Here is a 21122-nt window from a genome sequence, read left to right as displayed (position 1 = left end):
GGGTGCACAATATATCTTTGGCCATATTGTTGGCCTATAAATAAGACAATTAAATTATCGTTATTGGTCCAATAGGGGAGTTTCAGCCAATAATAATATCTTTTATTGCAGCGTATCCTACAGGCTTAAAATGTGATTTAAAATCTAGCCCTGGGTGATTTTTCTTTTTTTTTGATGTCCTCTTTAAGTCACTGCTTGTTTACGTGAGTCCAGGACAGAACTCAGACTGAGCAGCAATGTGGCTTCAGAGCAGAGAGGATCAAACAGACTTTGGGTGACAGTTTAGCTGAGTTGATGATGGCAGTCCTTGTCCATATGTGCACTGTTTTATCATCAGTAATGAAGACGGAATGAACAATTTATTAAGCAACTATGTGGCAAGCATAATAAACTTGTAAGAATTCTGTTCCTTCCACCTTTCTCCCCACAGTCAACTGACTGCCCCGTCTTCAACCACAACACCAGTATGTTTTTGATCTCACACAGTCAATCAGAGCTTCACACAATACTAGCTAACTGCTGTGAATGAGTTTGCAATGAATTAAGTTTGCTAAGTATTCGTATGAGTTTAGCCAAAATAGAAAATTAGTTAAATTCCTGTTGACTTTGAAGCTCAGCTGTCTTCCTTATCTTCTTCTCTATCAGCACTGAGACACTTTACATCAGGCAGGAGGGTGGAGGAGGACAGGAGAACATGATGACACAACCTGTTTGATGTTTAAAGGAGCTCAATAGCTTTAACCCTCTGAACCCCAAGCTGTTTCTGGACGTTTCATGCTCCGTCACATTTTGAGAGAGAACTCAAAAATGTCTTCTGTGTATGACAAAGTTATAGTACTGTAAATCCTAAAAATGCAAAAAATGAAGAGCTGAATTTTGCTGATCATTTATTTCACAAAAAAGGAAAACATCTGCAATCAGCATGTACAACATTTTTCCAAGTTCCCACGGGTTTTACCAATACTGGAAAAGACAAATGGGGGCTCTGCATACTATAGATTTTTTACAGCTTACTTTTTTATTATGCTTCCATACTTTTCTTCCCTGTGTAAACACAGCCTGCAGTTCAGTCCAGTTGAGCCTGTAAGTCCTTGAAGTTTTGTGATGCTACTGTTGGTCACAGTAGAGTCAGTAATTGCTTCTCAGTTGCAACAGAGAGAATAAAGGTAGAAGAAAGTAATTTTGATGAAATATCACAATTTTAAGCTTAGTTATTTTTCCTAAAAAACTGTATGTCACACAAGTTGAAAATCTTACAATTCTTGCTGGTTTGACAGTTTCTGACTCTGATGAATGGAATAATTAAAATGTTTTTCTTATTTTGTGTAGACAAACTGATTGTCAAACCCACTGAAAGGTTTTGGTGTTTTTTTAGAAGTGCTTAAAGTGGAATCAGTACCTCTCTAACAAAGATTTAATAACACAAGCTTCACTAACCATGGGCGGCTTTTGTAACAGATCACATGAGATTCCATAGGTTTTTATTTTGTGCTTATATTTCGCACCCATCGCCTCTTAGTCATCTCCAGAGCCAACACCCAGGCTGACAAATCGCCCACACATGGCTTCATGTGTGAAAACGTGTTTCCCGGACCATTCTGATGTGTATATATATTCTCTGGGTGTAACTGCTGACACTGAACGGCGGCGGCAGAGCACGTTTCTTTTCACGTTTCCATGTTCCGCAGTGATCCAAACAGTTCATCCTCCTTTAAACTCGCTCCAAGTCCTTCATCAGCCAGTGTCAAAAAGAGCGGATCTCGCTGTCTGGTGCTGGACCGGGCCCCAGAGATGGATTGGGGTCGGTGTCGGCCTCTTTGGAATCGGTTTGTTGGAGCCATTCCCGTCTGTGCTCAGGTGGCTGGTGGGGCCGTGTCTTTCCGGTGCGAGTGTTCGGAACCAGATACAGCCTTTATAGAGAGACTGTGAGGGAGGAAGAATAATGGGGGAGATGAAAGGCAAGTGGAAGAAACGGAAGATCAAGAATTACCTTTGTCCCGGTGCCATTACATGAATCTTATACAGGGATAAGCAGCACGCGCGTGTGTGTGTGTGTGTGTGTGTGTGTGTGTGTGTGTGTGTGTGTGTGTGTGTGTGTGTGTGTGTGTGTGTGTGTGTGTGTGTGTGTTTGTGTGTTTGTGTGCAGGTGGAGGATTTGGCAGCATGTGTGTGTGCGAGAGACGAAGACATTCACAGTAAGAATATGATTAGAGATTCTGTCAGCAGGATGTTATCTCAGAGATACATTTGATCCACTTTAAGTCCAGGCTTACAGAAACAAAGGAATAAGTCAGAGTAAAATGTATACAAAAAGGAATCTGTCATGTTAACTCCTTTCTGGAAGAAGGACTCAGTCTTTTGGCGCATGTGACTGTTTTAGACTTGACTGAAGCAGTTGCTCTTATTTTCAGGAACACCTTGTTCACTCTCACACACATTCACACTGAGATAGGCCTTGCTCAACGACAGCTCAGTGGCAGGTAGACATTTCTGTCTCTTTAACAGGCAATATGTTAGTTAGCATGGTTGTTTTAGACAAAAGATTCACAAGGCAAAAATATTAAATATTAATATATAATAGAAACATATACACTGTAGATTAAAATATTACCATGCGTACAGTACATGCATACTTTCAAAGTGAATAGCAAATTGTCTCTTTATAACCTTTTTCAACCTGTTTTACTGTAAAAACTGAAAAGTTTGACCTTTCAATTAATCATTTCTGATAATCAAAATTTGCAAAATATTGACCATTTTGAACCTGTAGGGCTGTACTTTTGTTCCTCCCTCTGGCAGAGTGCCAAAGACTTACACCTTGCTGTTCATTGCTTTCTTTGTAAGACTAATATGGCTGAATGAAATGTAAAAAAATCATATTGAAATTATTTGTAGATATTACGATATGTGCAAAGAATATGAATTGTAGGTCGGAGCATCTTTGCATTACCACAGTGCTTTATTTATAAAAGCATGTTGTGACACATTCTGTCTTCATCAAAAAATTGATATTGATTTGGATTTTGCAGCCATGAAGTGATTTTGACAATATTTCAATTATTGTTCAGCCCTAGACTGTAATCCTTCCTCTGAACGCAGAGTTTTGTTTTTATCTTCAACATCTGAAACTTGTGCTGGACACTTCCTGGGGTTTTCCACCATACGTGCCGCCATACTCTGATTTGCTGTAGGCTTCTCTGTTACTATGGGTGCTATTAAAAGTAAGTAAATTGAAAGTGGAGGAAACCAGCTTTTATCGGGTTGTCATTTCAGTCATGCAATTCAAGTCATTTTGTGTCCAATCTCAAATCTCTGATCTAAATGTTAAAGGGGAGGAGACATTAGAAATTTAATAACTTCAACAAAGCAACATATTTTGTTGAAACTGAATAAGTCTTGCAGTTACTTACCGCACTACTTTCCCTACTTTTTTTCTTACATCAATGAGAAGCATCCATTATTCAGTATTTGGCTTCATCAGTCTTGGAGCAAAGACTAACACAGAGGAGTGAATGGGAACAAAAAGACATAACTGAGGTTTTTTTTTTAAAGTCAGATCACCTCCTCTGCATGCTCTCTTTTATCACGAACCCTTTTATCTTGATGTGTAATATTTGTACATGTAATTCACATCAAAGAGAATTCTGAGTATCTATCAACTTAGTGAAGGTTTTTAAAAAACTGCAGTAAACCTGAAAGAGAATTAGACAGAAAACAAGAAATATTGTTGAGCAGACACCACACCATAGAAGCGGCTTTCTTTGGCTGTAAGCCAACAATAAGTGATAGTGCTTCAAGTTCTGCCAGCAGTTAAGCATTTGCAGCCAAATGCTTTTTCGACGAAATAATTCATCTTTGAATTTAGTTTGACAAACATACTATGCACATTTAGTGTGCAACAGGCTCACTGGCAGCTTGGAGTTATTGTTTAACTCATCCTAATGTCAACAGTGAGATAATCCAAATATTTAAGATGCAATAAAATGTGTTGAGTCTTGCTGAAATAGCTGCCACAGTGGACACAAATGAAGATTGGAAATGCTTAAACATTTAGTAACAGTAGAACAGAAGCGTCATATTGTGGTAAACTCAAGAACCAATCAGAAAATCATCAGTCAGTAATTTTAGTGACATTCGTCAGCACAAGTTCCTGAACCTTGTATCAAAACCTGAGGCTGTGTTGAACTGAACAAGAGTCAGTTTATGAATGAAACTTTTCAATGACTTTAATTATTTGTAAGAGAATAAGTTTCCTCTTCCACATGACCCAGGTGTTCTCTCAGGAGGTGGTGACCAAACCAGAGCTAAAAAGAAAAAAAAAAAAAGACCTGTGGCCTAAAGCACAACTCGAAATGAATACTTCTGTTGCTTTGCTGAAAAGTAACTTTTTGCCTAAATGTTTGCCACAACAACTTTAAAATATGTCAGTGTATGTCAGCTTTGTTTTGCTGCCCACTGCTAGAAAATTTGAAGGATTTTAGTCTTCGAACAAGGATTACTAGAATTTTGTGTCTTCACAACACATTTAAAATTCATGCTAGCAGGTAGCTCGCTGCTGTGTTGAGCCCTGAGACGTTTCTCTTCTGTCCTCGCATTGGTTCAGTTGTCGAGCCGCTGTGGCTTCATGGCTTCCCAGGCCTAAACTTAAATAAACACTTCTGCTCTGGGATTCCATGGCCAGTGTGGTTTAGATTATGTCAATTTCTTAAAACTCTGCAAATCTACATCTTGGACTGAAATGATTTTCCTTCTGAAGCCACAGGCAGTTGTCTTTCAAGATCAATTAACCGTTGTTTTAATTGGTAGAACAACTGCATTTCAGTGCCAAACGCAGACCGTGGATGTTTAATTTGGTGTTTATTTCCTACATGTGTGACATTGTAGTAACAAAGTATAATTAGAGGCAAAACAACAAAGATAAATGTAAAGTGGACATGGTGGACACGGGGTGCTCGCTGGTTGCCTCATGTCATTCAGATGCCAAGGACCAAACTGAATGGAAAGATCAGAACCTAAATGTCCTGATTCTTTGAGTAAAAAGCTTTTACAGCTCTTGGCTGTATGTCGGCCTTCGACTCAATTTGCAGCGTAATGAAATTTAACTTGGCCTATGTATGATTACTGTTCCCATCTTTTGCATATGACAGAATTTTCCTGCCAGTTCAGAAGTACGACGGAGCCCAGAAATAGTTTCTTTTTTTAAGCTCTCTCCCATTTGTTCTAATAAGCTTCTGACTATAGTTGATGGAAATAAGCCATTCAGTTATAGTCTCTTGAAGCAGCAAGCTGTATTTTTTAAAATATCTTTTCTCTAATCATAGAATGATTCATAGCAGGAAAGCAGGTGGGTGTACTCTCACACCGAATGATTGAAGAAGTGCCTGAAACGAAAACCAGAAGGCTTGTGACCTTTGAGCACTGAAGTCGATCAGTCACTCGACCTCAGATGCATTAGGACCAATGCACTGCAGCACCTGCCGAAGATTTTTATCACTCGGGCAAGATTTATCAGCTGAATATATACCATCAGGGTATCTCTCTCTTACAGGAGCTGGACGTCATCCCAGATCTGATGGGAGACAACGCCAGGTATCTGTTAAAGGAGTGGAACTTCATCCAGGTTTCTGTAAGCTCCCATTTTAAGCACAACTTTTCTGTGAAATGACAGCATGTCGGTGCAGATAATCACGATCAGTTCTAGCCAACATAAATCTTATCTTGATTTTTTTTTTTTACATTTTCTTGGTCTCCAGGTCAGTACTTCATGCCTGTCTGAAGTGGAGGCCATGCTTGGAGCTTTAGAGGCAGCAAATCGAGCTCTTCTCCACCCGCTGGTCGTCATTTGGGTGAGTTTACACATAATTCCTGCAGCCATGCTAACAGAGCCAGAAGTTTTTTGAGCTAAACAGTTATAAATGCTTAGTCCTTACATGCACACAATGACAATGCTAGCAAGTTTAAGATGATCACCACCTTAGTGGGCGATAGAGCTGAAAAATGTGTTGTGACTAAATTAATCATTTCAGGTAATATTGATAATTAGAGATTTTTAATGGCTAATTTTTAATAAAGGCCAAGAGAAAACACATGTATTTTGATTTTAGCCACTTCTGAATTTAACAACTTTAGCCTAGGCACATTGTTTAATGTTAACAATAAGAAATACAAACAAATTTATCAGTTTACACACACGGATAAAGATAAATAAGGAGAAATGTATGTTCTCCTGCTGCACCAGGCTGAGGTTAAGGTTTCAAATGGCTGGCCTGGACCAGGTATCACCAGACAGGGACCTTGGTCTGGCCGCTGTGCAGACTCCAACCTCAAGTCTGTCGGGCCTTTGTAGCAAGCCACTGAGAGAGCGAGTCGCTTCGGTGGAGATGATGAAGGACACAGGGTTGTGGGTGTTTTTTGACTGAAAAACACATCTCATAAGAGCAACCACTGGTCCCCAGCAGCCACAGCCCACACCAGCGAAGGTATGCAGTTGTGGACTGGGATGACGGGAGGCCCATGCAGCCGTGAACTTGTGCACCAAGAGAGACATGCATGGAAGCCATCAGGGGAGTAACAGAGGGTGAAGGGGCTCCAATGCCAAGAGATATGATGAGCTGTTTTTGAGCTATTGAGGGAGCATGTTGAGTTGAACTTTTTCGTTGTGCGCTTTCATGGTGGCTTGCATGTAATACATTTCAATGAAACTGTTGAAAATTGTATCAAACAATTTTCTTACTGAAGTGAAAAGTGTCTACCAGTACATATTCCCCAGGCCTAGCCATATGCATTAGACATGTAAACAAATGAAGGAATACCAAAAAATTTTGAAATTGTTCTTGAGGGAGACATTAAAGCCTCTATGCCACTTCATCTGAATGTTGAGAAATTTGACTATAACTTAATTTGAATGCCAAGGTGGTGCTTGAGGAGAAGTCACAGGATCACCATATTCGGTAGGGTTCATTCTCTGGGGACCATGAACATCTATGCAAAGTTTCACGGCAGTCTGTCAGACAGTTGCGAACTTATTTCAGTTGGGAAAAAAGTGACAGTCCACTAGACAAGCTACAACTGCGATCCTCAGAGCGACGCTTACTGTTGCTAAAAAGCAACGTGTCATTTCACATCTTCAGACCGACCCGACCCTCTCCAGACTCCTGACTGTTTCCATTGCTTATTATGAGATGGCGTGTTCTTGTTGTTGTCATCTGAAAGACATATTTGTAAACGGGTGAAGAAGAAAGAATCCAAAGATGTTGGCAGTTACACGAACAGAACAACAGCTCTGGTGTGCAGTTACAGGGAGAAAACACGCAATTTCTTCAATTTGTAAAAGCCAATCTCAACTTTTTACCTTCCTTAATTCAAACTTTGCACCCCAAAGACCCGTGCCAAAATACAGCTCAATAATGAGGTCAGCAGAGCCTTGAAAACTCGCTCTCACCGAACTCCAATTTAATAACTGCAAATGTCACAGAGAATTACTCGATTAAACTGCTGCCTCGTTTTGTCTTCGCCTTGCTGGCCTTTCAATAAAGCTGAGTCCACACACAGCAGGTTTCATTAATACAGGATCGACTTGTTTCTGTCACGGCAGAACAAAAGCATCTGTGTAAATCTCATTACCTTTTGTGCTTCACTTGAAAGGAATATTGGAGAGACTTCAAGTCAGGATGTTTATTCATATATGATGTTTCTGTTTTTCTTCACTTTATACATCACAAGTTGATACAACACAACAAAACATCTGCTTTTATAGACGTCCTGGGTTTTGTCAATCTCACCTTAAAAATATTCACAGCAGGTAGCCATAGCATTTTTTTAAGCAGCATGTGCACTGCTGTAGTATGAATTATCACAAAGCTGCACCATAGTGTGTCATTGACAGCTGATATCTGACAAGTGTGATTTACCAGCAACATACATTGATGATATTCCCTGAACTCCACCTCTGAGCATTTTTAATTCAAGGCACTTTCAGCTCTAAAGGCACACATTTAAGCTAGCTCTGGGGAAAAGAAGTAGTTTTTACACTTAGTTTGGTATCATTGTACACCTAATGTGTGTGATTACATGTGAACTGCATACATGCATGGAATGTGCGACTACAGTTTGATTAAAAAGTAATTTGTAAGGTTTTTATCAGTGTGTATCACCTTGAATATCTCCTCAGACATCAGTCAGTGTATTAGCAGCTACTGTAAGTCTGTGCACGCATGTCTCAGTATCATTTCCCACACTTTGAATGAACTGTTTTTTTACACGCTTATGAATACAGACATCTGGCACAGCACAGATTCAGTTTCGTTGAGGGAAGTGTATTACAAGACGAGCCAAACCTTGTTCTTTTTTTTTTCTGCTTGTAAAAACGTCACCTGTAGTCCACCTCGGGTCCCTTGAGGAGGTCTGTAGCTGTCTGGAAACCCTACACCTCCTTAAAGAGCGCCGCAGCTCGACCTCGCTCGGTGCTCGCCTCGCTTCAAAAACCGACATCTGCTCCTCCGAGCAACACTAACCTGAGTGTTCAAGGAGAGGATAACCATAGCAAACTGATCAAATCTGCACCGAGAAACGTTGAAATGTTTGTGAAAGGCCTGTTTATCGGTTTTAATTTGGAAAATGTACATCTTTATGTAACACACAGCCTTTCCCATAACAATGTCGGGTAATTCAAAGAAACAACCCTCACTGGCTGCAGATGTCATGCTGCACTGTTCCATCGAAGCCCCTGCCCTTATTTGTGTTAGTTTTCAATAGAGATTGAAACACATAGAGACTCAGACGTGTCAACACTCTGGTTTAACCTGGCTTCTAGTGGGATCAGCTCCCTGCCACACCACAACATAACCGGGTTCCCACAAAACTCCCACTGGTGGATGTTTTTCTTCTATTCTGCTCTGCTCTGTTCTGTCTCTGTATTCTGTTCCATTATTTTATTGTCATTCCCATTTTTGTTGTATTTCTCTTCTGTTCTTTGCCTTTTTCGTCCTTCTGTCCTTGTATTTTATTATGATATTTCCTCTATTCTATTGAAAAACACCTTTTACATTGATTGCACTGGTGCACTTTTTTGTCACTTCTCATACACAATGGTAATTTCTTTACACTTTATGTAAATGATTAGAAACAGGAATAAAGGTGCTGCTAGTTGTTTTGCTCTTTTTCATAAAGATGATCAGAGACTAGGAATCAACCCATATCATGTTTTATTTTTTAATTTTTTACATTTTTTAAATTTAAGGCTGATACTGATGCTGAATATTGCTCATTAAGAAAGGCAGATAACTGATATTTGGGGCCGATATACATTAATTGTATTAATGTGTTGTTTTACCAGCATGTGATAGTAAAGAGCATGTCATTCATAACTAGACTTTTTCATTAATAAAGGTAACTATACCTGAATATGTAAAATAGAAATAGGAGTGATTAAGTTAGGACACTTTCCTTTGATTATGTGGGATCGATTAAAATTGATCAATTTGTCTCCTGCAGCTGTCTGCAGTTCTTCTCTATTTTCTTAGTCTTTCATGGTTCTATAGCTTTTATTATCCATAAAGGTCCATACAGTTTTAGTTTTCCAGTCTCTGTTTCAGGGTGATTTCTGGCTGCCTTCTAACTGAGCTGCTAGCACAGCCTTAACCACCGTGAGAGAAACTAATTTCCTGGTTTGTGGGAACTACTTGTGTTTTTTGTTCAGTTTTTCAGTCTCTGCTTGGGAGACATGGTTGCGACCACAGAGTGACGACAGACAGAGAGAGGAGGCTGCATCAGACCTGAAGTAGCATATTTAGTTTATCAATAATCAGAAAATGAAAGGTTAATGAAAGAAGAGCTACTGGTCAGCTACTGAAAGGTAGCTCTTCTTTGTCTATAGTATTGAGAGTGGTAGATTTTATTACCATTTCTGACTCCTCACTGCTTTGGTTTTGTGCTGCTTGCTGCAGAATACAGGTAGGGTAGGGGTTCCCACCAAGCCCCTGTCATAGCACAAGATGAGTTTCTTGGAGATGATGCGCTTTCCTAGCTTTTCAGTGCCGAATGTTGACGCTCTGACGGCAAAAGCTCTGTTCCCTTCTATGATTTGGCTGCACTTTGTGCAATAAATGCAATACAAAATGTTAATGTTGATAACATACTTGTATTGATGGATAACAGGGTGTGACCAGTGTGCATGCAGAGACTGATGCTTTTAAGAAGGACAGGGCGTATTGGATTCTTTTCTGAAGCTACAACTTACAGATGTCCCCTAAATCCCTCACATGCAGACAGTAGATGATACAGTTTAGTGTTCCTTACCTGCATCTGGTCGCATGTGGAGCCCAAATGCTTGCTATCTGGCGCCCTGCTCCATCCTCAATCATCTCATCCACTTATTCACTCATTCACTACTTGATATATATCTATTACTCAATAAACGACTCAGTTGTGAGCCGTAAATTCTGATTTTGGAAACTCCCTTTATCATCACTCTTGCTCTTACAGCATGTTGGATCGCTCAACTGTTAATTTTGTCTCTACAGAAAGTGGTGCATTGCATTGTGGGATACAGTAGTTACCGTAAGACATATACATGACGTGGAGGGAAATTTTGGTTCCATTTTGGCAGTAAGTTGGAGATCAACCAATTATCGTATTGGCCTGTAATCAAATCTCATATTCAGGTTTTCTCTAATGATTTGTTTAATTTTTTAAATTCCCACTGTAATGAATTAATAAACAAATGTGCTATTTCAGCTCTGATGCTGTCACCACTCTGTGCTCAAGCAGTCTCCCACCCACAGCGCTATCTGACTGGTTACACATCCTGAGTAACAGCCAATCAACTCCTCTCTAAATTCATGTAAAATATAAATAAACTAAATAATTTCAGCAAAGTTTTGTTTGAAAATTTGCATTTTTCTTGGTTTTGACAGCAGGAATTTCATTATTACTGCAAATGTATATCAGTGTCAAATACAGGTTCTGATCTTCTTAATTACTAATTATTGATATCATCCATGAGCTGAATGTAGTGCACTATATATGATAGTAAGAGATTTAACACTTAGCTGAAGCAGAAGCTGGTTCTAGATTGTCCAATGTGGGGATTTGCTGCTTCCCATGGCACTGATTCATCAGTTATTTAATAAAAAAATCAGTGTTAAAAATTTTAATAAAATAATCTTGTATTGCTAAAGCAGTTTTTTAAAGCTACTGCATCCAAAGTAAAGTTGATTTTGAAAAGTAAACCAATCCAGTCCAATCAGCAGGTCACTCAAAGTTTACTTCTCCCTCCCTGCCTAACCTGATTTCATGGTCAGGTTTAAATGTGCATGAACTCAGTCTGGGAAGTTGTGACTATGAGAAACGTGAAGCAGCCCTGCATGATGTGGTTTGGTTCAGCACCAAAGTGTTTCTCTTGCCTTTTTCTTTTTTTTTTTTTTTTCACTGGGGGGTGTTGTTAGATTGCACATGCACCCTGTTATTTATCCCAAGCTTGATCACATGGTAGTGATCAGTGAGGGGATAATGGAGTTTGAAGAGTAGGTGGTAACCGTCTGATGGTGGGAGCCTCAAAGACAGAGAAGCAGGCCGGATGATGAAGGTCACTTATTCAGTCAGTCTGAGGTGTTATGGCCTTGAGCAAGGTATTCAAAGAGAGAAGCCATGTTTTTGATTTTACCACCTTCGTCTTGCGTTATAAGATATCACCAGCCTATGATTGATGTCTTTCCAGGAGTTTCTTTATGTCTCTGTATCGGCAACAGCCGTGGCCAGAGGTATTATGTTTTTAGATTATCTGTTCCATTCTTGTCAACACAATATCTCTTTAATGTCCTATGGGGATTTCTCCAAATTTGGCACAAAAATGCACTTGGGCTCAAAGATTAGATTTTGGTGGTCAAAGGCGCAACCTCACAAATACATTTTTATCCACACTTCAAGAATTCATGCGCTAATTCTGATAGAATTTCCCATAAATGTCTAAGATTTTATATACAAAAGGTCGAAGGTCAGCTTTGTTGTGACATAATGATCTACAACACTTTTGTCAACATTAATCACCATTAATCAATGCCACAAGTCAGCAACAGAAGGAGATATGTCAAACCTGGTTAAATTTTGATTTGGTCAAACTAATCTCAGCCCATCTATTAAAATCCTTTAAATTCTTCACCATGTTTCTCAAATATGTTTTGACAAAGAAGAAGAAAACTTGACTAGTTGTCCAAGGCATGTCATACCGCAAGGTGGTATTCGTAGCTTTATCGTCTGATCACCAAAAATCCGTATTTTTGAATGACTTGTCTGGACAACTCAAACATATTTCCAGTCAACAGTTTAACAACCTGTCTGAATTATTGCCTAAGGTGCATAACTAAACCTAAAAGCAATACTTGTGTGCAAATTGTGCTCCAATTTCAGTATCCAGTGAAACTTGCCCACATTTCTGTTCTTTGTAAATCTCTTGTTCAACTCATGGGTTGTCGATTTTGGGTATAAGCTTACCATTGGCTGAATACTTCTAATGACATTTCCCTCCTCTTCCACTTTTTGTGTTATGTTTTTAAAATCACCTCTGTTATGCAGGACTCTATTGATGCCCAGTTTTTGACATCGTCAGTCAGGGTTAATTTGCCAAATGTTTTACTGTGCCAGTGGCATGCACCAATGGCACTGACCTGACCAATAATTCCATCAGCTAGGTGGCACCTCTAGGGCAATGATTATCCTTTTATGTTTGACACTATTTTGCAGGGACGCTGTCCAAATAAGCCAAAGCATTTTTCCCCTATAGAAACCTTATGAGTGCAGCCAGACCATTCTCTAGAACATGCCAAGTACTGTTTAGAAATTTATTTATAAAGAAGCTCTTTTCACCCCTCACAAGACCTACACGTAGCACAAAACACTTTCTGCAAATGGAAATAATGACGATGGCACGTTGCATGGTTTGCAAATTAAAGATGCATTTATCCACATTTTCCATCCCAGTGTTTTATAAGGGCAAATATCACCATGGTATCTTAACACTGTCACTCTTTCTCATGCAGTGTTGGCCTTAACAAGCCAGTCTGCTGTACTTGAATACTGGGAGCGGGAAAACACCTGCTAATGTGCTGAATAATCAGTCTTCAAGTTGAACGTCAGCTGATGACAGCCTACATTTGATTGATATTCAATAAAGTGTAATAATTGTGTGTTTAAAGCAGATGTCTTGACACTTTTGAAATGATTTTCCTGACTCTTGCATCTCACTGCCACAGTTTGTATCGGTAGATGACAGACTAATTGCAATGAATAAATCTCCATTTAGGTTTCTGCCAGTGGTAGGTTATGGAAGGCGACTAAAACTTTGGATATGGGTTAAGATGACACAGTAACTCGGGCCAGTGTGTCTGGATTATGCTACCTTAATTGGAAAAAAATAAACTGTTGAGGCCCTAAAGATTTACAGCTGAATTAGAGAGTCATTATATCCTCCGACAGGGCTGTGTATCAACCACACTCTGTTTACTCTCAACACAGCAGACCTCACGATTGCCTCATCTTCCCTGAACACAACCTTAAATAAACAGGACTATTGAGTTGCAACATGTTTAAACCAACGCTTGAACATTGTGCTGTATTTGCTCCGAAAAGGGGCATGATTACCATTTTGGTAAAGGATCCTCACTGTTGGCAAGTGTGTTCTGATTGGGATTGGTGGCCTTTGTTTTGATAGGTGCATTTTAGCAGTATGGATGAGCTGTCTGTCAGCGGGAGGGTGGCAGAGCCAGCAGCAATCATGGACCTGGCCTCAACAGCCAAGCTCCGAAATATACTCCTCTATGGCATCCAGCTTCATCAGTCAAAGGTAAGAACTTGTCTTTTCTCCATTTTCTCCATTATTTTCTCTCATTTCTTCCTAAAGTGAGATCAGACCTCCTGAGGAATGCTCATTTAAGACAGGCCAAACAAAACAGAATGGGACATGTCTTTTAAGTGTCTTGTTCCAATGTCTTGTCAAGCATTTTTTTCCTCCTTCAGGCAAGTTTGATGTCTTTTATCACCAATCTTTATGTGTTGGGTCGTGCGTACTTGTCTGTGTGCGAGTGGCAGTAAATTTGTACCCGCTAGTGTGATAAAGAGAACAGGATATCAACTTTTAACCTCACACCAGATGTGTTGCACAGCTTTGTTTGAAGTGAATGCCAGAGGGATGACAAGGATGCAGAGGTGCTGTAGGTCTGAAGCTCAGTGCAGCTCCATCAATGTGCAACAGAACTGACTAAGCTGCTACAGTTAAGCTGTGTGTCATGGGAATCCTCTGCGAGCCAAGCCAAATGTGTACTGTGGTCTTTCGAGTGGATGTGGTTGACCTGAAATCCATAACTGACTGCTCGATAATTACAGGATTATATAAGGTGGAATTTTTCATCTCACACACTAAAATAATGTCAGGACTCACGCTACCAAAGCCATCAAATCAAATCATGGGTTTTGGGTTAGATGTACGGGGCAAACCTCAGACAAACGTTGAATATTCATGGCATTGTTGGCCTTCAATATGACATCCATCACGATTTATGCTCATGACTGACTGTAGCGCTGTGACAAAGAAGTTTCTTGGCAGCCGCATCACTTCACAAATCAGCGGTAAAAGCCTCAACGCCTCGGGCAAGGAGATGTTTGAGCAGGTCGGGTTTATTCACTCCTGCACAATACTGAAACAGAAAAAGAAGAAGAAGGCTTGGATTTGTCTGTGGTCAGGGAGGCGGTGTGCTGCGTTGGGCTTTGACTTCACTGTGCCGTCTAATTAAAATGAGGTGTTTTGTTTTCTCGCAAGTATGGCATGCGATACACCGTTGCTCCACATATTAGTCTGATTCTTCCGTCGGATATTGGACATCACAGTTTCCCCTCGAATTATGGAGACTAATGCTGCTAATTAGTCATCCTGTTCAACTCCTATGAGAGAACAGAGAAAAAAGGGAAGGGAGTGGATGCAAGATAATGCGTGATTCATCATGATAAAATGCTTATCGTTATGAGATATTGGAACAACATAATACAGCCTAGTATAAATCATAGTTAGGTTTTTCTTATAATGAGGATAATTCCTCCCAGATGGCCTTATTTATACCATAAAGGTTGCTGCCAACACTTCCTCCGTTCGCTGTACAGTACATATGAATATTGATCTCAAATTAGGTTTGTTTTATTTGTTTGGATTTAATAATACATATTTGACAGAAACCATTAGCGAACACAAAGCTAAAACTTTTATTTTCTGATTGGTGAAAGAAGGTCTTTTTGTGTCTCTGAGATGGCACTGTGCTCACACAAGTGATGATATAGCTGAGTGCCAGTGACAACTTGGGTATCTTTTCCATGAAACTTGGGGTTTTTAGCATCCAGAGACTTGTGATATATTCAGTTTGGTCACACGAAGACAGACATGTTGTGTTTTCCCCATGACAACACAGTCTGGATTACATTTTCTGTTCCTTGCAAAGAAAGGTCAAGTTTTCCTGTTTGGAAGTCTCAGAGTACGTCTGTGAAGGAAGCCAGTGCAGACTGAAAACATTTACTCATGCTGCTGTCCAGAGGTTTATGCATATGTCTTTTCGGTGACAGCTCGTTTTCTATTATTGAACATTGTTTGTTGGTGTGCATAGTTTGTATTTTTTTCTGTGCTTGTGTGTCTACCAGTTTCTGCATTAGTCCAATCAGACTCCCGTCCATTCTGTACAAAGCAGCTCAAACGTCAACATCATCTTGGTGAGATCCTAAAATTCGATATTCTGGTTGTTGACTTTTGGAGAGAGTTAATCCTGCTGTCAAATATTGACCACAGTGACAGCGGTCACCACTGTTGCGTAGATAAAATCTTGAAAACTGCTCCAATTTAAGCTAAATTATGAGTAAAATAATTTTTCTTAGCTACTTGTTGTTTTTACGGTAAAACGCCTGAGGTCACGATGTACAAGCCAGAGCTATAATCTGTGAACATGTCAACTCTGACTACTGTTACTGTGTGTAACACGAGCCAGGAGAGATGTTCTCCCCCATCACTGCTGAGGCGTTCTTGAGGAAGATGTAGAACTGTTCGAGTGGAGCTGCTAGGTGGCCAACAGATCAGACTTTGTGGTAGGCAGTTTCCAGTGCGATTGTGTAGAGTGGAGACTTTCTCAGCGATCCATGTTTAGACTAAAATACAGTTTTATATTTTCCTTTGTCTTGCGAAAAGTTCGATAAGATGATTAATACCACTCTCATAATATGTCAACATCAATATTTTCAACCAAAGCATTTGCATTCTTTTCCAAAATTCTTCAATTCATTGTAATAAATCTTTTCTTTTGTATCGCTGGGGATTGCTGTATCATGACATCAGTGATTTTTGGCTCCATTCATTGGTCAGCTGCAGTTTTAGACAATGGTGGTGGCAGTAGAGTATGACTCAGTTAGTGTAAAATTTCTAAAGACCCTGTAATTTTAAAGTATGGGAGTGCTTCAGATTATAAGTAACAAAAATGTGCTTTGTAAACTGCAGCACAGCACAATGCATGAGCACCTGAACAGAAAACACACAGGCTGTTGAGCTTTAGGTACTTTACATCTGTTTGCTCCTCTACTACTCTCTGTGCTCGCATGTTCTGTATATTAGGAAAGCCAAATTCCCAATGAAATTGTTTCCATTTTCATATTTTTAACAAGTATGAAGTAGCGGTTGAAATGCGCCTCATGAAGCTTGCATGTTCACCAACAGTCACTTTCAGTCTGCTGCTCTGCAATTCTAAAATTCTAGTTGTATAACAGCAGCTTCGTCGCCAGGCTAGCATTCCTCTAGCTCTGCTGCAGCCATCAAGTATGATTGTGATTTATGGTCATGATGATGTTGATTTTATGCTCAAACCTCATAAACTGACATAGTTTGTCTTATTTGTTTAATCTATACCCGGGTCAACATGAAGAAAGAATCACAGTAATGGTTATGAGGAAAAAGTCTTCCACACTTGCATCCTGTTGCACCACATTGAATTTCACACAGTTTCCAGCATTTGCAATGAATTTTACTTCAGAACCTACATTGCAGAAGCATTTGTGCTTGCTGCATCTGAGAATAGCTTTCAAAAGGTGGTGGGACAGATTTTGCCATAATGTAAACACTACTCAAAGTACTAATACCTCACATACTGATGCTGACAGGGGCTAAAAAACAGGTTAATTGTCAAAATATCAGGCAGTCACAGTAGAGAAACAGAACTGGATAAATATTATGAGAAATGTGTCCTGTTTTAACCTGGCATTATTGAAACTTTGTGTAACTGAAGAACAATATTGATGCAGTCAGAGAAGCTTATTTTTATGGATTTTAACACAAAGGTCAGAGTGCCATAGACTGGAATACACTGCCAAATATCTGGATATCACAATAACAGCTGCATTTAATTTGAAATATTTTAAATCCTGTAAAAATTTTACAAATGAAAAAAGAAAAATCTCCATTATTCTAATGTAGTACTCTTCCTGTGCATTACAACTATTGAAGAAGAGAAGTTAATTGTTGGTGCCCAAAGTTTGCCATTGATAATAAAAGCAGGTATGAAGTTAATACTCTGTGTATTTTCCAAATTTTTACACAAACCATTGTTAAAGACAATCCTACATAAATTCTGAGCGTCTTTGTTTCTCCCTAAATGATTTCATCCTCTGTTCTGACATGACTAACTGGTTGTTATCAAAAGCCCACCAGTCAAAAGAATGACTGGGGAGAACATTTAAGTGTCTCCTGTTCCTTATTATATATCACTCTGAGGAATTATTGGACGCACACACCACTTTGGAATAGAAAAGCCATTTGGCTAATTGAATTTTAACATTTTGACAGTTAAAATGCATGAGCGCATGGAATTGTGTTCGTCCCAGAGAGGCTGGGAAAATGATCCACCTCATTGGCCTTCAGCAATGTCTTTCTGGATGAAACGCGGGTTTTCACAAATGAGGCCTGACTATGGTTTCACATTTTTCAGAGTAACACCCTGCTGCTGAGGCACAATGCATCCAGCAGCGCTTTACCATGCATGCCACTTTGCTTCATCAAGAGGAGAGAGTGAAATGGAGTCGCAGGCAATGAACAGCGGTCGCTATGAAAGGACATGTGATCAAAGCACTTCTCTAGAGTCCTTTTCCGTTTGTGTTGTTACCTCTCCGGAGATGCCTACAAGCCAAACATCAGGTGCGGCAATGTGTGAAAACCTCAAACCGATCTAAAGACGTTGGCTGAGAATATTCCGACACCGGATCCTCATAAACTGACACGATGTTGTGAAAACGGTGACGGTATAGGCTATCAGTGTCTGCCGTGGCGATAGGAAGTGTCATTGGATCCTTTCTCGCACAGGGTCCTGGCGACTTGTCATCCGCTGAAAAGGGAGTTGTCACAGTGATATATGGGTGTTGTAATCCTTGCAGTGAGAGCCCTGATGTTTACCCAACCCCATATTTCCTCCTCCTCAAAGAGCCCGGACCGGGAACCTTAAACCTGAGAAGAGATTAGCCGGCCGGGAAGAAAAGAGAGAGAGAGAAAGGAGAAGAGGGAGGGGAGGGAGGAGGAAAAGGAGAGGACTCTATAGGCCTATTCTCCTCTACCTGTTTAGATCTGGTTCTGAAAGGCAGACAGGTGAAACTGTACACGACCCAGTGAAGCTCTTGCTGTGACACCCGTGGAGTTGTACCTTCGCCGGGGTCAAGGGAGATCAGGGAAGGCTGTCGTCTGTGGTTTCAGCACACTCCTGAGTTTTCACAGCTAAATCCAACAATCCTCTGTTAATTACACCAGTGGTTTTTAATGGGGATACAGAGCATTGCATAAAATAAAATAAGAGAAATAAAGGTGTTCAGAAAGCTGTGGTGGATAAGTTGGCCTTCTCTGCAAGCCACCTGTCACAGATGCATTTTTTAACGGTGTTCCTGCCAATCTTTGGGTGCCGAGATAAATGTGAGGAAGAAAAATGTAATCAAACCAGGCATGTAAGCTTGCATGCATGCAGCCTTCAGAATTCAAAGTTGTTGATCTTTGATCAGAGCGTGCTGCAGCGAATACTCATACGGCCAATAGAAATGAGGCATCTAGCCAGGCAGAAAGATTGAAGAAACAGAGGTAAAACTGATGTGTGTGTCTGAATTCCCTGAATTATTGACGCAAGTTTGCCTTTGTTATGAGATAGAAGGTGAAAAGCCTGATCTTTTAAATGGGTTTCTGCCAAAGTAGGCATGTCAGGTGTGTTTTAACAGTTAGAGAGCTTTTTGTTTCTAGGAAATATGTGTAAACATAGTTTAGGTGTGTTATGTGTTCCACATCAAGGTTTTGCAGTTGAGGTAAAATGGAAATTTTCATACAGAATATTTAATTTGATGAAGTGTTGTTGTCCAGCTAGAAGTTCAAAAAAACTCCTGTATAACTCTGCCCTTAGTGGATTCCCCAATGAGTGTCATGCATGTCATGTTGTGTCTGAAAACCTGTTAAAGCCTTGATTATACTAATGTGGAAGGCTCTGTAGCATACATGCACAGTCTGTCATATCCAGGTTTTCTGCGCTTATACTCTACTGGTGAGCATGTGCACTATGGCCCTTGTAGGGGCGTCTCTTTGGGCTGCATGCAGATCTGAGAGTTTGCTGCAGACTCTTGCTGACTTGGTGACATGATAAAATTTTCATTGCATGGACTCTCACTTACTCAGGGGTGTAGACAGTACAATACCGGCTTAAGAATGTACAATCATGCTAGCCTTTGAGAGACTGTAATTAAATACTGTGATACTTTGTGCTAAATCTTTATGTCAGGAATCTGACATGCTAAGCAGGTATAGGTTAGCTTGTTAGTGTACATTGTCACATAGATTTAAACTGCAACTTCCTGGTGATGCATAGTGATGAAAAGTTTAAAGAACACCAAAATTATTACAATGCATGTACCAGATTTCATGGCAACCACTCTAAAAGTTTTCAACACACTTTACCCCAAACAACAAATGTCAGTGAATAACCACCATGACTGTCTGTATGAAAAACAGTCCCTGTGGTATTGATGGAGATTGCATTACTGCTATTGGCAGTAGAGGAAAAGTCCCCAGACATTAGAATTCATTCTCTTGGGACTGCAAATGTCTGTACAAAAATGTGTGGGAATCCAGTCTAACTGACATTACCATACCTACAGCTTGCATGCCTAAACATAGTCTTCAGTTCCAAACCTGGAATCTGGTCCTTTCGTTAAATCCTTTAAAAAAGAACTACACACTCCAGGAGAGTTTTGTAAATGAGGCACCAAAGGAACATTATTTCTCCAGAGGTCTTTATCCACTCTTATTCCAGCATTGCATCTCTCAGGTGACCTACACAGCTAATCCTGTTCAGGTCCAACAAGGCAGACAGGTGAAACTCTACACAAGGGACTGAAGCTCTCGCTGTGACACCTATTTATTTGCATCCTGCCAGGGTCAAGGGAGATGAGGGATGGCTGCCGTCTCTGCTGTCCCAGCACACTCCCAACCTTTCGCTTAGCAAACCCAGCAATTGTCCTCACATGAATAAGTGACTGGTGTTATATTTTCTGTGATGAATGGGCTATGAAACCCTTAGTGTTCTTTGAGAGTTTCAAAAAATTAGAAGTTATCTCTGAATAAAATTAGAGGCATTAGTCTCTTTGGCTAATCTTGGGCGACTGACAGCTGGGGAGAAATTTGAAGAAAGGACTATAAAACTCATAATGAACATGAGATTAGTTATTCAAAACATTGCAGAAAGCAGCACAGATAAGACCTGACGTGGTATTTCACAAAGCTGTTTTTGGTTACCACAACATCTCTGAGACAGATTTGGCAAATCTTTCTGTGAACCCAGTGTGCTTAACATCGTAGTAAAAGTTGAATATCCACCCTTCCCCATCACACAGTTTTTCCCCTGTTGTTTGTACCCGTCTTTGTTCTGACAATTATGTCCTTAACCTTTATCTGAGATCCCCCTGGAAAAGTGGATGAGAGCACTTGGCTGCCTCGGTGGAATCCTGACATCTCCATACAGACAGAAGCCCGGGGATCGCTCCCCTCCTTGGTGATGTATTTGTAGAGTGTTAGGGTCAGAGTCTTGGGA

The 21122-nt window shown here is 40.1% G+C and overlaps 1 protein-coding gene across 1 annotated transcript in view; it reads left to right on the top strand.

Annotated features, from left to right (window-relative positions):
- crppa (CDP-L-ribitol pyrophosphorylase A) overlaps positions 1-21122 on the top strand; it is a 60882-nt gene that overhangs the window by 22364 nt on the left and 17396 nt on the right. The window contains exons 7-9 of the mRNA XM_023299736.3: positions 5549-5626; positions 5754-5846; positions 13706-13837. Coding sequence (XP_023155504.2) covers positions 5549-5626; positions 5754-5846; positions 13706-13837 — 303 coding nt within the window. The remainder of the gene's footprint in view (positions 1-5548; positions 5627-5753; positions 5847-13705; positions 13838-21122) is intronic.

The sequence above is a fragment of the Amphiprion ocellaris genome, chromosome 9, assembly GCF_022539595.1.
Source record: "Amphiprion ocellaris isolate individual 3 ecotype Okinawa chromosome 9, ASM2253959v1, whole genome shotgun sequence".
Classification (NCBI taxonomy): Eukaryota; Metazoa; Chordata; class Actinopteri; family Pomacentridae; genus Amphiprion; species Amphiprion ocellaris.
Note: the sequence above shows the minus strand (reverse complement) of the source record. Positions and strands in the feature narration are given on the sequence as shown.